This window comes from Oncorhynchus kisutch, linkage group LG2 (genome assembly GCF_002021735.2).
Source record: "Oncorhynchus kisutch isolate 150728-3 linkage group LG2, Okis_V2, whole genome shotgun sequence".
In the NCBI taxonomy this organism is placed as follows: Eukaryota; Metazoa; Chordata; class Actinopteri; order Salmoniformes; family Salmonidae; genus Oncorhynchus; species Oncorhynchus kisutch.
In genome coordinates, this window is record NC_034175.2 from 49,446,537 (window position 1) to 49,467,450 (window position 20,914).

General features: G+C 43.4%; 1 protein-coding gene across 1 annotated transcript in view; it reads left to right on the forward strand.

The window, feature by feature from the left end:
* LOC109867835 (potassium voltage-gated channel subfamily H member 8-like) overlaps positions 1 to 20,914 on the forward strand; it is a 57,744-nt gene that overhangs the window by 17,435 nt on the left and 19,395 nt on the right. Inside the window, exons 7-11 of the mRNA XM_031796465.1 lie at positions 3,199 to 3,244; positions 3,314 to 3,380; positions 3,438 to 3,594; positions 14,623 to 14,822; positions 15,103 to 15,352. Of these exons, the coding sequence (XP_031652325.1) occupies positions 3,199 to 3,244; positions 3,314 to 3,380; positions 3,438 to 3,594; positions 14,623 to 14,822; positions 15,103 to 15,352 (720 nt within the window). The remainder of the gene's footprint in view (positions 1 to 3,198; positions 3,245 to 3,313; positions 3,381 to 3,437; positions 3,595 to 14,622; positions 14,823 to 15,102; positions 15,353 to 20,914) is intronic.

Here is a 20,914-nt window from a genome sequence, read left to right on the forward strand (position 1 = left end):
ATTAAATGGCTCAGAAGTCGATATTTATAGTGTCTCAGAGTAGGAGTGCTGACCTAGGTTCAGTTTTTCATTTTAGATCATGATGAATAAGATGGGGGATCTGATCCTAGAGCAGCACCCTTACTCTGAGACACTGATCCCCAGAAAGGATACTGACAGTATCTTTATGTCCTGGACCAGTACCAAAGCACCAATACCCCATAATGGCAAAGCAAAAACAGGATTAGACATTTTTTATATATCTTTTTTTGTATTTTTTTAACCCTTTACTCAGTACTTTGTACCTTTGGCAGCGATTACAGCCTTGAGTCTTCTTGGGTATGATGCTACAAGCTTGGCACACCTGTATTTGGGGAGTTTCTCCCATTCTTCTCTGCGGATCCTCTCAAGCTCTGTCAGTTTCATATTATATTGCAGTGATATGAGATTGATACATTTATTTGAGACAAAAATATTTATTTAGGTGGGAGACTGTCAAACATGAATTGTCTTTCGAGCCTTAGATAGCCATCAGCATTGCCAAACCATTCCATGAAAGCACCAAATGTAATAGCATATTTTCAATTTCCTATACAAACACACAGAAACCCTCACATCTTATAAGCCTGTTTTCTTTCATCTGTTATTATTATAGATCAGCAGTATTTATAGACCGGCTCTAGTAACATGACAAACACATCAACAGCAGCAGCAGCTCACAACAACAACAGCAAAAACAACAACAGCAACAAAGACATATCAACAGATAGACCACAGGCGTGCATTTGTGTTTGTGTGTTTGTGTGTGTCTGCAGGTACTGTAGGGTTGTACTGTGAACGGCTGCAGAACCTTTTGTCTGCATACATATCAATAATTCAAGTCCATGGGAGCAGCTCTTAGTCAGGGCTGATGCTCAGTTCTCTGCTCCCTGCGTACACCCTTCTCCTCGATGCAACCACAGCCACGATGCACAATACTGTCTAATACTCAATTCCCTGCTCCTTGCTGCTGCCTCCATCCCTCCTTACCGTACCCTTCTCCCTACAGGCACAGGCACCCTGCTCCTCCGTGCTAGCATAGCCACAATATATCTCTCTGCACCCTTCTCCTTTCCGCATCCACAGCTGCAATACTGCCTGACAAATGATTTTCAGCTCCCTGCACCCTGCCCTTCTTTACAAATGGCCAGCTATCCAGCAGACTACTGCAGAGCCCTGTGGTGGAGTGTCCACTGAGCTAGGCAATACACAGGCAATAGAGAGCCGAAGAGAGACGGGGAGAAGGAGGGGGCGGTAGAAGAACGGGCTAGAGCGAGGCTGCCACATCAATTATAGTATTCTAGAGTTGTATAATGGAAAAGGGAATAGCCATTGCTGGAAAGTAAACATTGTTGTGTTGAATATGTGTTTGAAATCCGTGTGGGTGTATGAGAGACCTTGGATCCTCACAATGTCTAAGAGGACAAAAAGAGCAATTACTAAGCAGATGAATGCTGCATCAAATAAGTCCTTGGCTAGGATATGACTTTGTCCCAAATGTCACCCTATTCCCTATATAGTGCACGCTTTTGACCAGGACCCATATGTCTCTGGTCAAAAGTAGTGCAATATATAGGGAGGGAGGGAGGGAGGGAGGGAGGGAGGGAGGGAGGGAGGGAGGGAGGGGGAGGGAGGGAGAGAGAGGGAGAGAGAGAGAGAGAGAGAGAGAGAGAGAGGGAGAGAGAGAACGTCTCTGGTGAGAACTTAACTAAAGGCACTAGATAGCGTTCAGGCAGTTTATTCAAATGGAATATATGGGACTCAGTGTGATGTGTATGCACTCGTGTGTGTAGTTTCTAACTTTGTCTCTGTCAGCACCTCATCTAGAATTCTCCATCTGTCCTTTCACTCTTTCTCATCCCCCTCATTCTCTCCCTACCTGTTGTTTTGGATGCTGTGAAGACTGAACTCTCAGAGAGGTTGTTATCTTTTGAGTGTCACGTCAAAGATTCACAACTTCAGTAGAACCGTCTGTGCTTCTCCTGCTACGTCTATCAAAGACGTGGGCTGGGTGACTGACAGGTTGACAGACAGAGGTAGAATAACAGTATGTAACCTCCTGGGATACACCTGCAGACAGATCACAAATCAATCAAGCTTTGGCTCTGATACAGTTTCTTAGAGAGAGGAGAGTAAGCCTGCTAGCAGCCTTATATAGAGGTCTGGCCTGGAGTTCAGCACCATGGACAGCATTATTTCAGAGCAAAGGAGGACAGATACTGTATGTTAAATGGACAAAGGCAGGGAGACTGCAGGAGGCAGTTGAGAGAGAGGGTATGTTCAGAACCTTGGACAAGGTAAGAGAAGAGGAGTTGCCAGAGAGTTAGTTCAGGACCACGGACAGCAAAGTATATGTATCTGGCTGTGCATGGACAGAAAAGCTGACTGAGACAGTTCTGCCAAGTTCTTACATAATTTGTTATGTTCGCACAGCCATATAAGCAACCCTATTCAAAAGACCCACCCCAGTGCACACTGCGGGTGCACAAACACATTGATAAACAAATGTATTCACACACATACTGCTGCATACTGACAAACACTCACACACCTAACCAACACGTACACACACTACACACATGCTGGCACATAAATCAGAAAGATTATACTCAACATGTCCTAGAAATGCTAGCTTGCATAATGACAAGCTAATTAGGCAACAACTGAGGTGTAACATTCCTAATGATATTGGTTTATTCAGTTCACTGAGACTACCCAGAGACATTCATTAGTGCGCCTTGTTTATACACTGGGTCAGCTTCAGTGTGTGTGTGTGTGTGCATGCGTGCGGCGTGCGTGCGCGTGTGTGTGTGTTCATGTGCGTGCGTGCGTGTGTGTGCATGTGCGTACGTGCGTCTGTGTGCATGTGCGTGCGTACGTGCATGTGTGTGTGTGTGTCGTGTGTGGGTGTGTGTGTGTGTGTGTGTGCGCACTGTGTACATTGGGCAGCCCAGTTCAACTACAAGGTTAAAGCTACAGTTTCTTCCCCCATGAGTGTGTTTATGTGGATCGCTGACAGGCTGTCCACAATGTGTTATTCAGCTAGGTATCTGTATGTAACTTTCCTTTTGTATTTCTCCCCCCTCTATCTCTCTCCCTCCCTCCCTCCCTCCCTCTCCTTCTCCCTCTCTTTGTCTCCCTCTCCCTCTCCCACTTCCTTCCCCCTCCCCCCTCTCTCAGGTTGGCTCCACGAGTTGGGAAAGCGTCTGGGCACCCCTTACTTCCTGTCTCCCCTTGCTACTTTGGCTCCTGGTTTGCTGCACCCCGCCATTGTCAACGCCTTCCCGGCCAACAGTAGCCAATGGAACGTGTCCGGGTTGGAGCTAGCAGGGCAGGACTCGTGGAACTCCAGCCAGTGGAACGTCACAGGGCCTGGGGCGGGGGCCTTGGCTGGTGGGGTGGGGGTTGGTGGGGGACAGGGTGGAGGGATTCTGGGTGGGGGTCCATCAGTGAGGAGCTCCTACGTGACGTCTCTGTACTTCGCTCTGAGCAGTCTGACCAGCGTGGGCTTCGGAAACGTCTCAGCCAACACCGACTCTGAGAAGATCTTCTCCATCTGCACCATGCTCATAGGAGGTGAGTCCCTGGAGATATACAACAGGGACGTTATTGGTTGGTGAGAACGTCAGGTCTCAGTGGTGTCGGGGGATAGGAAACCACCTTCTAATGATGTTTGCCGCCTCTGCTATCGCTCTCTGGTGTATACTGTTTATAAATATACACTAGATATACAAAAGTATGTGGACACCCCTTCAAATTAGTGGATTTGGCTATTTCAGCCACACCCGTTGCTGACCACGTGTATAAAATCGAGCACACCTCCATGCAATCTCCATATTCAAACATTTGTAGTAGAAAGGCCTTACTGAAGAGCTCAGTGACTTTCAACGTGGCACCGTCATGGGATGCCACCTTTCCAACAAGTCAGTTTGTCAAATATCTGCCCTGCTAGAGCTGCCCTGGTCAACTGTAAGTGCTGTTATTGTGAAGTGGAAATGTCTAGGAGCAACAACGGCTCAGCCGCGAAGTGGTAGACAAGCTCACAGAATTGTACTGCGGAGTGTTGAAGTGCATAACGCGTAATGATCGTCTGTCCCCGGTTGCAACACTCACTACCAAGTTCCGAACTGCCTCTGGAAGCAACGTCTGCACAATAACTGTTCATAGGGAGCTTCATGAAATGGATTTCCATGGCCGAGCACAAAAGCCTAAGATCACCATGCGCAATGCCAAGCGTCGGCTGGAGTGTTTTAAAGCTCGCCGCCATTGGACTGTGGAGCGATGAATCACGCTTCACCATCTGGCAGTCAACGGAAGAATCTGGGTTTGGTGGATGCCAGGAGAACGCTACCTGCCCGAATGAATAGTGCCAACTGTAAAGTTTGGTGGATGAGAAATAATGGTCTGGGGCTGTTTTTCATGGTTGGGGTTAGGCTCTTTGTTCCGGTGAAGGGAAATCTTGACGCTACAGCATACAATGACATTCTAGATAATTCTGTGCTTCCAACTTTGTGGCAACAGTTTGGGGGAGGCCCTTGCCTTTTTCAGGATAACAATGCCCCTGTGCACAAAACGAGATTCATACAGAAATGGTTTGTCGAGATTGGTGTGGAAGAACTTGACTGGCCTGCACAGAGCCCTATCCTCAACTCCATCGAACACCTTTTGGATGAATTGGAACGCCGACTGCGAGCCAGGCCTAATCGCCCAACATCAGTGCCCGACCTCACTAATGCTCTTGTGGCTGAATGGAAGCAAGTCCCCGCAGCAATGTTCAAACATCTAGTGAAAATCCTTCCCAGAAGAGTGGAGGCTGTTATATCATCAAAGGGGGGACCAACTACATAGTAATGCCATTGTTTTGGAATGAGATGTTCATTGAGCAGATCCACATACTTTTGATCATGTAGTGTACCAGAGATTCTAACGATATCGACAGAAGTGGCTCTTCAATACTGACAATGGCAAACTGTTATTGAGTAATTATGACATAAGTGAGTGGTATAACACACTCCCTCCATATCCCCCTCCCTAATCCCTTTCTCACTGCCTCCATCCCTTCCTCCCTCCCTCTTTACCCCCCCCCCCCCCTCGGGTTGAGCAGTATATGCCAGGGCCGAGGGCGTGTGTGTGCCCTCCCAGAGAGCCTCTCAGCGTGGAGTGGCCTAAATATTCACTTAACTCATTAACTGGTGCCGGGACCCCACTGAGACATGAATATACAGTAGCAGCAAGGATAGTGTTGGTCTTCTCCTCTGTTCAATTTGAATCTCTTCTTCTCTTGCCACGAGCGTCAAACACCCAGGTCTCCCAGCAGTAGGGCAGGTGTTCCTCTACAGTGCTTCAAGCTTCTCTCTATGTGCTCTATCAAGGAAACAGAGAATGCAGCTTCAGTATCGAACCATGTCTATTGGACCTTCAGTGGGGGGGAAAAGTTGTATTACGTCAAACTTCAACTAAAAAATCAAGACAAATAACAGAAACATCATCAGTTAAAACACACAACATTATATCTAGCTCTAATGCATATGCTGCTGCTACTGTCTATTATCTATCCTGTTGCCTAGTTACTTTACCCCTACCTACAGTTGAAGTCGGAATTTTACAGACATTAAAACTAGTTTTTCAACCACTCCACACATTTCTTGTTAACAAACTATAGTTTTGGCAAGTCAGTTAGGACATCTACTTTGTGCATGATACAAGTCATTTTTCCAACAATTGTTTACAGACAGATTATTTCACGTATAATTCACTGTATCACAATTCCAGTGGGTCAGAAGTTTACATAAAAAATTGTAGACCTCCACAAGTCTGGTTCATCCTTGGAAGCAATTTCCAAATGCCTGAAGGTACCACATTCATCTGTACAAACAATAGTACGCAAGTATAAACACCATTGGACCACTCAGCCGTAATACCCCTCACGAAGGAGACGCGTTCTGTCTTCTAGAGATGAATGTACTTTGGTGAGAAAAGTGCAAATCAATCTCAGAACAACAGCAAAGGACCTTGTGCAGATGCTGGAGGAAACAGGAATAAAAGTATCTATATCCACAGAAAAACGAGTCCTATATGGACTGTGGCGTACAGCAGGTCAGCCACCAGGGGGAGACTCGTTGAGGCCTGGTAACAAATGAAGTCTACATCACGAGGCGGTGGCCACATCTGCTGGACGTGCCAGGTCTCGACGGGCTCTCCGGACAGGACAAATTGGGGCTGATTGGGAGCTGGTGAGTAATCAAGGGCGGCTTGCTCACCAGCTGTGCGAGGCCCATAAAGCTGCCAGAAGGGCAGCACATAGGGAGAGGACGAGGGGAAGTGAAGTGACTTCCATGTGGTTGGATACGGTTACCTGAGCTAAGCCGGGGGAGTTGAGTTTGTTTGCCCGACAGGATACAGGAAGACCCGGAGCCCAGGAGAAGGTATCCCGGAGAGGGTCTCATGGGGGAGACCTGTTATTTTCTTTTTGATTTATTATTTAATAAACACCCTTGAAACTGAGCTAATCATACTCTGTCTGTGTCTGATCTATGTAAACGTCTTGACCAAACCCCCTGGTCTGCCACATGATATAACCTGAAATGCCGCTCAGCAAGGAAGAAGCCACTGCTCCAAAACCGCCATAAAAAAAGCCAGACTACGGTTTGCAACTGCACATGGGGACAAAGATCGTACTTTTTGGAGAAATGTCCTCTGGTCTGATGAAACAAAAATAGAACTGTTTGGCCATAATGACCATCGTTATGTTTGGAGGAAAAAGGGGGAGGCTTGCATGCTGAAGAACACCATCCCAACCGTGAAGCACGGGGGTGGCAGCATCATGTTGTGGGGGTACTTTGCTGCTTGAGGGACTGGGGCACTTCACAAAATAGATGGCATCATGAGGCAGGAAAATTATGTAGATATATTGAAGCAACATATCAAGACATCAGGAAGTTAAAGCTTGGTCGCAAATGGGTCTTCCAAATGGACAATGACCCCAAGCATGCTTCCAAAGTTGTGTCAAAATGGTTTAAGGACAACAAAGTCAATGTATTGGAGTGGCCATTACAAAGCTCTGGCCTCAATCTTATAGAACATTTGTGGACAGAACTGAAAAAGCGTGTGCGAGCAAGGAGGCCTACAAACCTGACTCAGTGACACCAGCTCTGTCAGGAGGAATGGGCCAAAATTGTGGGAAGCTTGTGGAAGGCTACCCAAAACATTTTACCCAAGTTAAACAATTTAAAGGCAATGCTACCAAATAATAATTCAGTGTATGTAAACTTCTGACCCACTGGGAATGTGATGAATTAAATAAAAACTGAAAAAATAATTCTCTCTACTATTATTCTAACATGTCACATTCTTAAAATAAAGTGGTGATCCTAACTGACCTAAGACAGGGGATTTTAATAAGATTAAATGTCAGGAATTGTTTAAATGTATTTGGCTAAGGTGCATGTAAACGTCCGACTTCAACTGTAGATTGTGCATTTGGAAAGTATTCAGACCCCTTGACGGTTTCCACATTTTGTTTTGTTTATTCTAAATATGTTTTCCTCATCAATCTACACACAATACACCATAATGAAAAGTGAAAACAGTTTTTGCAGACATTTTTGCGCATGTATTAAAAATAAAAACAGAAATACCTTATTTACATTAGTATTCAGACGCTTTGCTATGAGACTCACAATTGAGCTCAGGTGTGTCCTGTTTCTATTGATCATCCTTGAGATGTTTCAACAACTTGATTGGATTCTACCTGTGGTATATTGAATTCATTGGACATGATTTGGAAATGCACACATCTGTCTATATAAGGTCCCACAGTTGACCGTGCATGTCAGAGCAAAAACCAAGCCATGAGGTCGAATGAATTGTCAGTAGGCATTGTGTCGAGGCACAGGTCTGGGGAAGGGTACCAAAATATTTCTGCAGCATTGAAGGTCCCCAAGAACACAGTGGCCTCCATCATTCTTAAATGGAAGAAACCTGCTCCAGAGCGCTCAGGACCTCATACTGGGGCAAAGGTTCACCTTCCAACAGGACAACGACCCTTAGCACACAGCCAAGACAACGCATGAGTGGCTTCACAACAATGTCCGTGAGTGGCCCAGCCAGAGCCCGGACTTTAACCCATTTGATCATCTCTGGAGATACCTGAAAATAGATGTGCAGCAACTCTCCCCATCTAACCAGACAGAGCTTGAGAGGATCTGCAGAGAAGAATGGGAGAAACTCCCCAAGTACAGGTGTGCCAAGCTTGTAGCGTCGTACTCAAGAAGACTCGAGGCTGTAATCGCTGCCAAAGTTGCTTCAACATAGTACTGAGTAAAGGGTCTGAATACTTACATAAATGTGAAATTTCCGTTTTTAATATATTTGCAAAAATTTCTAAAAACAGATTTTGCTTTGTCATTATGGGGTATTATGTGTAGATTGATGAGGTAAACAAAAACAATTTCATACATTTTAGAATAAGACTGAACTTAAACAAAATGCGGAAAAAGTCAAGGGTTCTGAATACTTTCCGAATGCACTGTACATATGTGCCTCCATTTCCTTGTACCCTTGCACCTCAACTCGGTACTGTTACCCCGTGTATTTTGCCAAGCTATCATTGCTCATTTTGTATTTTGTCCTTGTTTTACCATTTTTTTTCTATTATTATAATTTTTTATAGTTCTTTATTTGCATTGTTGGGAAGGGCCCGTAAATAAGCATTTCACTGTCAGTCTCCATCTGTTGTTTACGAAGCATGTGACAATTAAAATGTGATTTGAGTAGCAATGTTTTTTGATGACATCATGAATTAATCATTACAAGCCACGCATTGGGCTGTCACGCACACGCCCTGCATGGAATAATGCGACGAGCAACAACAACAGTTTAAACATCCTACAGTAGCCTAACACTGTCACTATCACCAATAGCCTAGCGATGACAACAGTGGCACATCAAAGGTAAAAAGCTTGTGGTGCTGAATGGAAAGCGACCCTATTCTACATGCTCCGTGCAGGAGAGAAACCCTTTTAGTAAATCACATAGACACGGCCAATAGAAAGAGAGCAGTCACACACAGCATAGCCTACTGTAAAAACAGCCCGTTCACAAGAATCCAGTAGGCCCCTGCTATAATAACAAAAATACAACCATTAAGCATTTCCAAATCGAAATGTACAGCTATTATTTCCCATTGCAAACATATTTTATCTTGTTCAGCACACAAAGTAACCGGTGATGTAAAGGTTAAATGCAACAATGTTTCACACGCAATATTTACAAAGAGATACCTAACAGCAAGCAGGTGCCACTGCCACTCACCAAATGATGATCATCTTAAACTTCACTTTTAAAGTTCACCTTGAAGGGCGACATGAAAGGCCCAATGCAGCCTTTAACATCTGGGTAAAAATGTTTTCATTAAAATGGTCAAAAACAAACAAAAATCGCATCTTGGTAAAGAGCAATTTCTCAAGCAAGAATTTTTGTCTGGGAGTGGTCTGAGTGGGGAAGGGAAACTAGCTGGTTTGGAAATGTTTTCTTTGTTATTGGTCTATTAACTTATGAGGACGCCAGGCAGGCCAAAACTCCATTCCACCAAAACAGTCAGGCAGGCCAAAACTCCATCCCACCAAAACAGTCAGGCAGGCCAAAACTCCATCCCACCAAAACAGCCAGGCAGGCCAAAACTCCATTCCACCAAAACAGCCAGGCAGGCCAAAACTCCATTCCACCAAAACAGTCAGGCAGGCCAAAACTCCATTCCACCAAAACAGTCAGGCAGGCCAAAACTCCATCCCACCAAAACAGCCAGGCAGGCCAAAACTCCATTCCACCAAAACAGTCAGGCAGGCCAAAACTCCATCCCACCAAAACAGCCAGGCAGGCCAAAACTCCATCCCACCAAAACAGCCAGGCAGGCCAAAACTCCATTCCACCAAAACAGTCAGGCAGGCCAAAACTCCATCCCACCAAAACAGGCAGGCAGGCCAAAACTCCATCCCACCAAAACAGCCAGGCAGGCCAAAACTCCATCCCACCAAAACAGCCAGGCAGGCCAAAACTCCATTCCACCAAAACAGCCTGGCTGAATTTCAGGCAGTCTTTTCAAATAATTATTTCACTAAAACGAAATTGACATTATTTTCACAATTTCACAGTACTAATCCAACTTCATAGTGTGGACATATAATATACTGTACACTACCATTCAAAAGTTTGGGGTCACTTAGAAATGTCCTTGTTTTTGAAAGAAAAGCACATTTTTGTCCAATAAAATAACATCAAGTTTATCAGAAATACAGTGTAGACATTGTTAATGTTGTAAATGACTATTGTTAGCTGGAAACGGCAGATTTTTTATGGAATATCTACATAGGCGTACAGAGGCCCATTATCAGCAACTATCACTCCTGTGTTCCAATGGCACGGTGTTAGCCTTTTAAAATTATAAACTTGGATTAGCTAATTGATCATTAAAAAACCCTTTTGCAATTATGTTAGAATAGCTGAAAACTGTTGTTCTGATTAAAGAAGCAATAAATCTGGCCTTCTTTAGACTAGTTGAATATCTCGAGCATGAGCATTTGTGGGTTCGATTACAGGCTCAAAATGTCCAGAAACAAAGAATTTTCTTCTGAAACTCATCAGTCTATTCTTGTTCTGAGAAATGAAGGCTATTCCATGCGAGAAATTGCCAAGTAACTGAAGATCTCGTACAACACTGTGTACTACTCCCTTCACAGAACCGCCTCAAACAGGCTCTAACCAGAATAGAAAGAGGAGTGGGAGGCCCCGGTGCACAACTGAGCAAGAAGACAAGTACATTAGTTTGAAGTCGGAAGTTTGCATACATCTTAGCCAAATACATTTAAACTCAGTTTTTCACAATTCCTGACATTTAAAATTCCCTGTTTTAGGTCAGTTAGGATCACCCCTTTATTTTAAGAATGTGAAATGTCAGAATAATAGTTGAGAGAATGATTTAGTTCAGCTTTTATTTCTTTCATCACATTCCCAGTGGGTCAGAAGTTTACATACATTCAATTCGTATTTGGAAGACCCATTTGCCATCTATTTTGTGAAGTGCACCAGTCCCTCCTGCAGCAAAGCACCGCCACAACATGATGCTGCCACCCTGTGCTTCACGGTTGGGATAGTGTTCTTCAGCCTGCAAGCCTCCCCCTTTGTCCTCCAAACATAGTGATGGTCACTGGCCAAACAGTTCTATTTTTGTTTCATCAGACCAGAGGACATTTCTCCATAAAAGTACGATCTTTGTCCCCATGTGCAGTTGCAAACCTTAGTCTGGCTTTTTTATAGCGGTTTTGGTTTCTTCCTTGCTGAGTGGTCTTTCAGGTTATGTTTGATATAGGACTTGTTTTACTGTGGATATAGATACTTTTGTACCTGATTCCTCCAGCATCTTCACAAGTGCCTTTGCTGTTGTTCTGGGATTGATTTGCACTTTTTGCACCAAAGTACGTTCATCTCTAGGAGCGGTATGACGGTTGTGTGGTCCCATGGTGTTTATACTTGCATACTATTGTTTGTACAGATGAATGTGGTACCTTCAGGCATTTGGAAATTGCTCCCAAGGATGATCCAGACTTGTGGAGGTCTACAATTGTTTTTCTGAGGTCTTGGCTGATTTCTTTTGATTTTCCCATGATGTCAAGTAATGTCAATTAGACTATCAATTAGCCTAGCTTCTAAAGCCATGACATCATTTTTGGGAATTTTCCAAGCTGTTTAAAGGCACAGTCAACTTAGTGTATGTAAACTTCTGACCCACTGGAATTGTGATACAGTGAATTATAAGTGAAATAATATGTCTGTAAACAATTGTTGGAAAAGTTACTTGTGTCATGCACAAAGTAGATGTCCTAACCGACTTGCCAAAACTGTAGTTTGTTAATGAGAAATTTGTGGAGTGGTTGAAAAACGAGTTTAAATGACTGCAACCTAAGTGTAAACTTCCGACTTCAACTCTATCTGCAATATTACAGCTAATCTACCCCCTAAAAAAACTCTTAACTAGGATACCGCTCGCACTCAGCAGTGACTTGTCTAGGCCTTCGTGAAGGCGGAAGTAGAAAAAAACTGTCCCACCCATTGCAAAATGTGATTGGTTGTTTTCTCTGTCACTCCAAAATTCTGCCCTAATACAGTTGAATGCAGATGCATTCCGCCTAGCTTCTAAGGGCCTAGCCAATGGCTAGCTAGATTTTTCTCCCCACAGACCACCAAAGAACAATCCTAATTGGATTTTGTTTATGTTCAGTGTTAACCATTCCCTTTCCAACACAAACTGAAGAAATTAAATAGAATGTTGTTTAAATAGAAGAAAAGATTAAATAGAAATTACAATGAAATTTAAATACAACAATATAAATCATTTTATAAATCATTATGAATCCTTTTGTGCTGAATGCCCTTACAGTTCCCCACTGATCCTTAGACTACATCTCCCATGAGGCCACATCACACTGATCAAGCCCACTCCTTGTCGCATTTTGGAGTTGGTTGGTTCATTTGAGTTCATGCCTGGTAGACTAGTTCATAATAAATGGTTCAAATGGAAACTGTCTGCATATTATTAGCTTAGATGAAAAAACAGCAACGTGTTCACAGCAACCTGCTTTCCCCAGGGCTTCTTGCAAATGGAACAACTGTCAATGATGTAACTTGAGAGTGGTGAATGTCTATGAATGTATCCCAAATGGCACCCTATTCCACATAGTCCACTACTTTCAGCCATCCCTATGGGCTCTGGTCAAAGGTGCACAATATAGGAAATATGGTGCCATTCAACACGCAGGCAGGGTGGTGTAACAAATTGACCCCATTCCAGATGTCCAGTCTGGTGCTTCTTCAATAAGAGGGGGGCAGTAAAGAGAAAGAGGAGGAGGGCATATTCTTAGGCCTCAGTGCAATTAAAGTGCTGTAATTAAGTGTGGAGGCTACACAGACAGACAGGCAGACAGACAGACAGACACACAGACAGACACACAGACAGACACACAGACACACAGACAGACACACAGGCTTGTCACCAGAGCATAGCACTGTGCCATTACTGTCCCAGCCAGCTGACAGCTGAAATGCCATCCACACATTAACACACTCTCTAGTGTCAACACAGACACAGATTCATACACTTAAAAAGACACTGCTCAACACTGAAAGTAACACATCCGTACACATTTAATGTGTGCGCACACAAACACAGCACAAAACACTCATACATCCTGCCCAAAATTGTCTCATTGGAACATGTCAAAACAGGCACATTTAACCTGTTTTGCCTGGAGAGTTGAAGTTTAAACACGGTTTAAATACAGATAAGCTGGCTATAGTCCTACAGGTAACCGTGGCGATGTGCCAGACAGACGGAGAATATTAGAGAGCTTCATCCTCACAGGGAGAAACAACAACCTGTCTACCCAGAACCAGACTGTTACACAATAAGAATGATATGACCATCTAGGATCATAGGACTGAGGAACTCACTGATTGTCTAATCGGTCAGGAGAGAGTTCTTAGAATGGGCCCCTTCAATGTGTCTGCTTCAGTTGGCTCTGATATTTAACCATCCATGTACACACAGTCACAGCACCCTTGTTAGTGGCCCCTTCTATCAGACTTACACACACTCTCAACCTCAGTCACTGGAGACACACATACCCATCCTTGCAAACCTCCAAAAGCAACAACCCACACAATCACGCAGAGTCAAATTGTTCTGTGAGGACCAGAATTCCTCACAAGGATAGTAAAACAAGGAACATTTCCCCAGACCCTACAAGTAAAAAGGCTATTTTAGGCTTAGGGGTTAGGCTTAGGGTTAGGGTTACAATTAGGGTTAGGGTTAGATTTAAGGTTGGGTTTAGGTTTAGCGTTAGGGTTAGGGAAAATATGATTTTGAAAGGAAATAAATGTTTTGGTCCCCACAAGGAGAGTAAAACAAAAGTATGTGTGTGCGTGTGTGTGTGTGTGGAGAGAGAGAGAGCGATGGAAGAGGGGGTGGTAGAAAGAGCAGAGCCGTAATCAGACACACAGAGAGAAGGATAAGCAGGAAAGAAAGAGATAAGAAAGAAAATCAGAGGGAGAGAGAGAGAGGCAGTGCGATTAGACCTCTATTTTGGCAGGGGTATGCTATTGAAACGCTGTGAGTGTAACCGGTGTGGCTAACTAGATAGCGGTGCGCGCTAGTGGCATTTCAATCCGTGGCGTCACTTGCTCTGAGACCTTGAAGTAGTTGCTTCCCCTTGCTCTGCAAGGGCCGGTAATGATGCTTCGTGGGAGGCAGTTGTTGATGTGTTCAGAGGGTCCTTGGTTGAAGTCTGTTACATGAGCAATGTACCTTCTGTAGATACAGTATGGCTGTAACAGATTACTCTCTGATCTTCCTGGGCTTGGTGTAGATGATTGTTGTGCATCTGGTATATGTATCTTGTATGTGAAACTATTTTCTGTTTGTATCATTAAGTATTATCTATGACTGATTCTTACGTTGAAGACACACACACTTACACACCCCCCACCCCCACTTCCCCCCTCCACACACAGCAACACACACACACTAACCTCTCCCTGTCCCTTTGCCACCAGCCCTGATGCATGCGGTGGTGTTTGGTAACGTGACTGCCATCATTCAGAGGATGTACTCTCGGCGATCCCTCTACCACACCCGTACCAAGGACCTGAAGGACTTCATCAGGGTCCACCGCCTGCCCAAAGCCCTGGAGCAACGTATGCTGGAGTGCTTCCAGACAACCTGGTCTGTTAACAATGGCATCGACGTCAGCGAGGTGGGTTATAACAAAAGTGGACTAAGCAGTCCCTCTCTTACGACTATGCTGCCTCTCTCTCTCTCTCATTCTTGTATTCTTTTCATGTTCCCAATGCTCCTGTTGGTTAAAAATTTAATTCCTCCTGTATTGATTCTTCTCTCAATTCAATAACTTGTTTTGCCTCTATTTCTCCCCCCTATTCTACCTCTTCAACTTTCTCTCTCACCTGTCAATCCTCTCTGTCCAAACTCTATCTCTCATCTTTTATTCTCTCGTTCTCATCCCCCATTCTCTCTAGTTGTTGAAGGACTTCCCAGACGAGTTGAGGGCGGACATCGCCATGCACCTGAATAAGGAGCTGCTTCAGCTGCCTCTGTTTGAGTCGGCCAGTAGGGGGTGTCTGCGCTCCCTGTCCCTCATCATCAAGACGTCGTTTTGCGCCCCGGGAGAGTTCCTCATCCGCCAGGGAGACGCCCTGCAGGCCATCTACTTTGTCTGCTCCGGGTCCATGGAGGTGCTGAAGGACAACACTGTGCTGGCTATACTAGGTAAGGAGACATAGGGCACACAGACTCACACACGCAGGCACACATGTACACACGCACACAGGCACACACACATAAGTGCATATACCTGATGACATACACATTCTAACAGACCTGCTTTTGTTTTCTAAACAATCACACAATACACATGCATTTGCAGTGAATTATACAGCCTGGTCTCATAGACTAGATGTAGCATGGTAAACATATATCCGGGACACCCAGATTAGTATGATATGTTACGTTTGGTATTAGACTAAAGTAAGGTGGTTGGTCGGGGTGGATGGGTAGGCGTAAAACACAAAAGCTACTTTGGCAACTACTTAGCATGTTAGCTAATCCTTCCCCTAACCCTAAACTTACCCCTAACCCCTAGCCTAGCTAACGATAGCCACCTAGCTAATGTTAGTGTTAACCACCTAGCTAATGTTAGTCACAACAAATTGGAATGTCACACTATTTGCAAATTCGTAACATATTGTTCAAACTGTAAATGGTAACATATCATACAAAATGGATGATGGACATCCACAAATTCATGCATACCATACGAAACGTAACATATCACAATTGGTATGTCCCGGGTTTACATTTACTATGTTAGTCCAGGTTGAAATACAGGGGAGCACTGGATTGGAAACCCCTAACCCCAATCTATACCAGTTTAAATCTACTTAACCTTTACAGTATCAAGCAGCTGGTGCATCATATAAGTAAATATCTCATATCTTATATCTACAGGCTGATCTGTATTGATGGGAACTAGGCTATATTATGACCAGAGAGATCACTCCAGATTCAAGTAGAAATGTGGCATTTTTGCAGGTCCCCAGGATGTCAGGAGAAGCTGTCAAAACCGTCCACTAGGGGCAAAAAAACAACAACTCAAAACAAGTGCCAGGAGCTGGAATTAAACCAGCAGTCTATGGAGTTGGAGCTCACTGCTTAGACCACTGAGCCATCCATCCACAATGAGTTAGCAAGGCCAGTCTTAATTAATGGCTAAACTTAACCTGGAGGTGTTTTTCTGTTTTAACCCTATCCCAAACCTTAATCCTTAACTTAACCAATCAGAATGAATGCCTGAACTGTTAACCAATCGGAATTATTGCCTGATCTTAACCCTAGAGTTATTCCTATTTTAACCCTATCCCAAACCCTAACCCTTAACTTAACCAATCAGGATGAAATTAAGTGAGTTACTAGGCAAAAATAGATGTTTGTCCAAGGACGTCAAGAAATGACATGAGACTGTGATATCTTGTTGCAGATTATGACTTGTGTTGAAGAAGGGGTCTACTAGTATTACTGCAATGACATATTGAAATGTTGAAGTTGATTAGGGTAACTACGCTCAGAATTATGAATTATTGTCAGTTGGAAAAGTCATTCAAGGCCATGTAAAGAAACAACAAATGAATGTCCAAGTACCCCCTCCCACACGAACAAACACACCCACACAGACAAACAGAGTTGACTGTGTGACAGACTGACAAAGGATCCTTTCTCAGTACACTACCGGTCAAAAGTTTTAGAGCACTCATTCAAGGGTTTTTCTTTATTTTACTATTTTCTACATTGTACAATAATAGTGAAGACATCAACACTATGAAATAACACACATGTAGTACCCAAATAAGTGTTAAACAAATCATAATATATTTTATATTGAAGATTCTTCAAATAGCCACCCTTGCCTTGATGACAGCTTTGCACACTCTTGGCATTCTCTCAACCAGCTTCACCTGGAAAGCTTTTCCAACAGTCTTGAAGGAGTTCCCACATATGCTGATCACTTGTTGGCTGCATTTCCTTCACTCTGCGGTCCAACTCACCCCAAACCATCTCAAATGGATTGTGGTCAGGTGATTGTGGAGGCCAGGTCATCTGATGCAGCACTCCATCACTCTCCTTCTTGGTCAAATAGCCCTTACACAGCCTGGAGGTGTGTTGGCTCATTGTCCTGTTGAAAAACAAATGATAGTCCCACTAAGCTCAAACCAGATGGGATGGCGTATCGCTGCAGAATGCTGTGGTAGCCATGCTGGTTAAGTATGCCTTGAATTCTAAATAAATCACAGATGGTGTCACCAGCAAAGCTGCCCCATGCCATACCATAACACCTCCTCCTCCATGCTTCACGGTGGGAAATACACATGTGGAGATCATCCATTCATCCACACGCATCTCACAAGGATACGGCAGTTGGAACCAAACATCTCCAATTTGGACTCCTGACCAAAGGACAGATTTCCACCGGTCTAATGTCCACTGCTCGTGTTTCTTGGCCCAAGCAGGTCTATTCTTATTATTGGTGTCCTTTAGTAGTGGTTTCTTTGCAGCAATTCGACCATGAAGGCCTGATTCACACAGTCTCCTCTGAACTGTTGATGTTGAGATGTGTATGTTAGTTGAACTCTGTGAAGCATTTATTTGGGCTGAAATTTCTGAGACTGGTAACTCTAATGAACGTATCCATTGCAGCAGAGGTAACTCTGAGTCTTCCTTTCCTGTGGCGGTCCTCATGAGAGCCAGTTTCATCATAGCGCTTGATGTTTTTTTGCGACTGCACTTAAAGAAACTTTCAAAGTTCTTGAAGTATTCATATTGACTGACCTTCAAGTCTTAAAGTATGGATGGACTGTCGTTTCTCTTTGCTTATTTGAGCTGTTCTTCTCATAATATGGACTTGGTATTTTACCAAATAGGGCTGTCTTCTGTATGCCCCTACTACCTTGTCAAAACACAACTGATTGGCTCAATCGCTCAAAGAAGGAAATCAATTCCTCAAATTAACTTTTAAGAAGGCACGCCCATTAAATGAAATTCATTCCAGGTGACTACCTCATGAAGCCAGTTGAGAGAATACTACGAGTGTGCAAAGCTGTCATCAAGGCAAAGGGTGGCTATTTGAAGAAATTCAAATATAAAATATGTTTTGAATTGTTTCATTATTTTTTGGGTTACTACATATCTCGAAATGTGTAATTTCAATGTTTTGATGTCTTCACTATTATTGAACAATGTACAAAATAGTAAAAAAATTAAAAACTCTTGAATGAGTAGGTGTTCTAAAGCTTTTGACCAGTAGTGTAGACTGGCCACAGTCAATAAATTTCACAGAGAGCTGACGTTCAATCAGACAGACCTGGAGACTGAGAGGAGACCTAGCTCATTGTTGTACTATCCTTGTGGGGACCGAAATTCTAAATCCTATTATCATTAACCCTTAATCCTAACCCTAACCCTTAACCCTTAACCCTTCCCACCCATTCCTTCTTACCCCTGTCGTGTCTTTGGCTATGCCGGATTAAGTGATATGACATGCTATTCTATAAAATAATTTATCCATAATTAATATTACCTAATTGAGCTAATCATGTAAATGTAATTAACTAGAGAGTCAGGGCACCACAAAATAATATTTATAGAGCTATTATCTTCCGAATAAACTCTTAAAGACCTAGAAATATTTTACATCAATAGCAGTCAATATTAATCGTCACTTTAATTCAGTCTCATCTGAAAGTTGTAAATTCTTGTTATCTTCACGAACACTGGCTAACAAGTTGAATCAGCAATACAACATTTTGGTTTAATTATTTATTTACTAAATACCTAACTAATCACACAGAATTACACATATACATAATTAATCATAACTTGATTACCAATTACGTCATAAAGGAAAACGTCCCTAGCGGGCGGAACAGATGACAGCTGGTTACACAAAAGAAAAGGGGCTGGGTTTGAGTGAAATAGTGGGAAGACTGAGGAACAAAGGGCGAAGCTGTGCTATCGTAAATACAGTATCTTATGCATTCTAAATTACCGCCCATTTGGAAAAGGAAAATGCAATAAATATTTACTCTGAGCTGCGCTTCGGTAGGTTGGTGGTAGATGGAAGGCCGTGTTGCCCAACCGAGTCCTTTGTCCTTTGAAGAATGTCTCTGCTGGTAAATTGGATACGTTGTAGTAATGTTGTTGTGTGGTAGATGGAATACTCTGTCTGTTCCTTCCTAACCTGCATTTGCAGCTGCTGTTGCTAACTCAACGGCTAGGAGGTATCACTTCTGTAATGAATAAGAGTTCAAAGTAGTTATTCTGTAGTTATTATCTGAACCATTCTGACATCGGACCGTCGTCCTCACATCCTCGGAACAGGAGGTTATATTGTCGTCAAGGCTTTATATAGGAAGGGAGAAGAGGGCATGTTTGAAAACTTTTATAGCCCATGTCCCTTCACAGGGGCGGGCCACTGATTGAGCAGAGCCCTACCTCATGAAAATCCAAATCTCACATTTTAAATTGAACAACAATTCCATGTGAATCCGATAACTCTGATGTGTAGACTTTCCACTGTAGAGTTTATGTCATCTTATCATTGATTGTCTCAGATGACAACCGAACTGACATCATATTCATTAAGTACCACCGCATCTGGATTACCAGAATATAGTTCATTTCCCCCCACCTTCTGATGTTCCCAGAATCTCTATGTTAACCAAGGGTTTTGCAAATGTAACATCAGTAGGGTAGAGAGAGGAAAAAAGGGGGGAAGAGGTATTTATGACTGTCATAAACCTACCCCCAGGCTAACGTCATGACACCCCGTCTTAGAGGGATACTGCTCCTACATAATTCTAGGATCTATTGAACCATGTTCCCTCCCTCACAGCCCTCGTTCCATGGCCACACACATTAATTCAAATAGCCCTAATGCTGAAATGCTATGACAACTCCAGTGCCACTTCCTCTGTCTCTCGCTCTGTCTCTGTTTTCTTTTTCTCTCTCTCTCTCTCTCCTACTCTGTCTTGCTTTCCCTTTCTCTCCTTCTCTTTCTCTCTAAGTCTTCTCTTCTTTCCTCTGGATCCACATACCCGTTTCAAGTTATATTCGACGTGCCTCAACTCAATATACAGCAGTAATCATGAAACCCTTGTCAACATAAATATACTTCTTCAGCGTATCACTATAGGCCCTGCGTTAAAGGACTAACCATTCCAGGCACGAAGACTCACACGTCAGTAGACACACACACTTTTCTAGCTCACGTCATCACTCACAAACACACACACTTCTGCACCCCCCCGTGGACTAATGTATTGGCTCACACACACATACCTATCATCATTACGCACATACAGTGTTTTCAACCAGTGATACATAAAAACATGAAACAACACACACAGCAAGCACATCTATTTACATATAAATGGAGGGGGAGCTGTGTCTTCCAAGTGTATTGTGTGATAACAGACCCCATAGTCATGTGTAATGATGAAGGTCAAGCCTCTAGCGGTTAGCATCAACATGGCGGCTTAGTTTCCTCATTTAAAGGGGATGATGTCCCACATGCAGCACTTGACTATCATTCAAAGATGATATGTAAAGAGGGCGTTATATGGCCTCGAGGTCGGTAGCATTGCTGGTTTTCAAGCCTTACCCTCTAATGAGGGACTGATTGAGTCTTTACTTCCAGGGAAAGAAGAAAAGCAGCAGCGTTGCTAACCTTGAGGCCCTGGTTTGAGTGTCGCTGGTGTAGGGTTTCACGTTGATGCATGA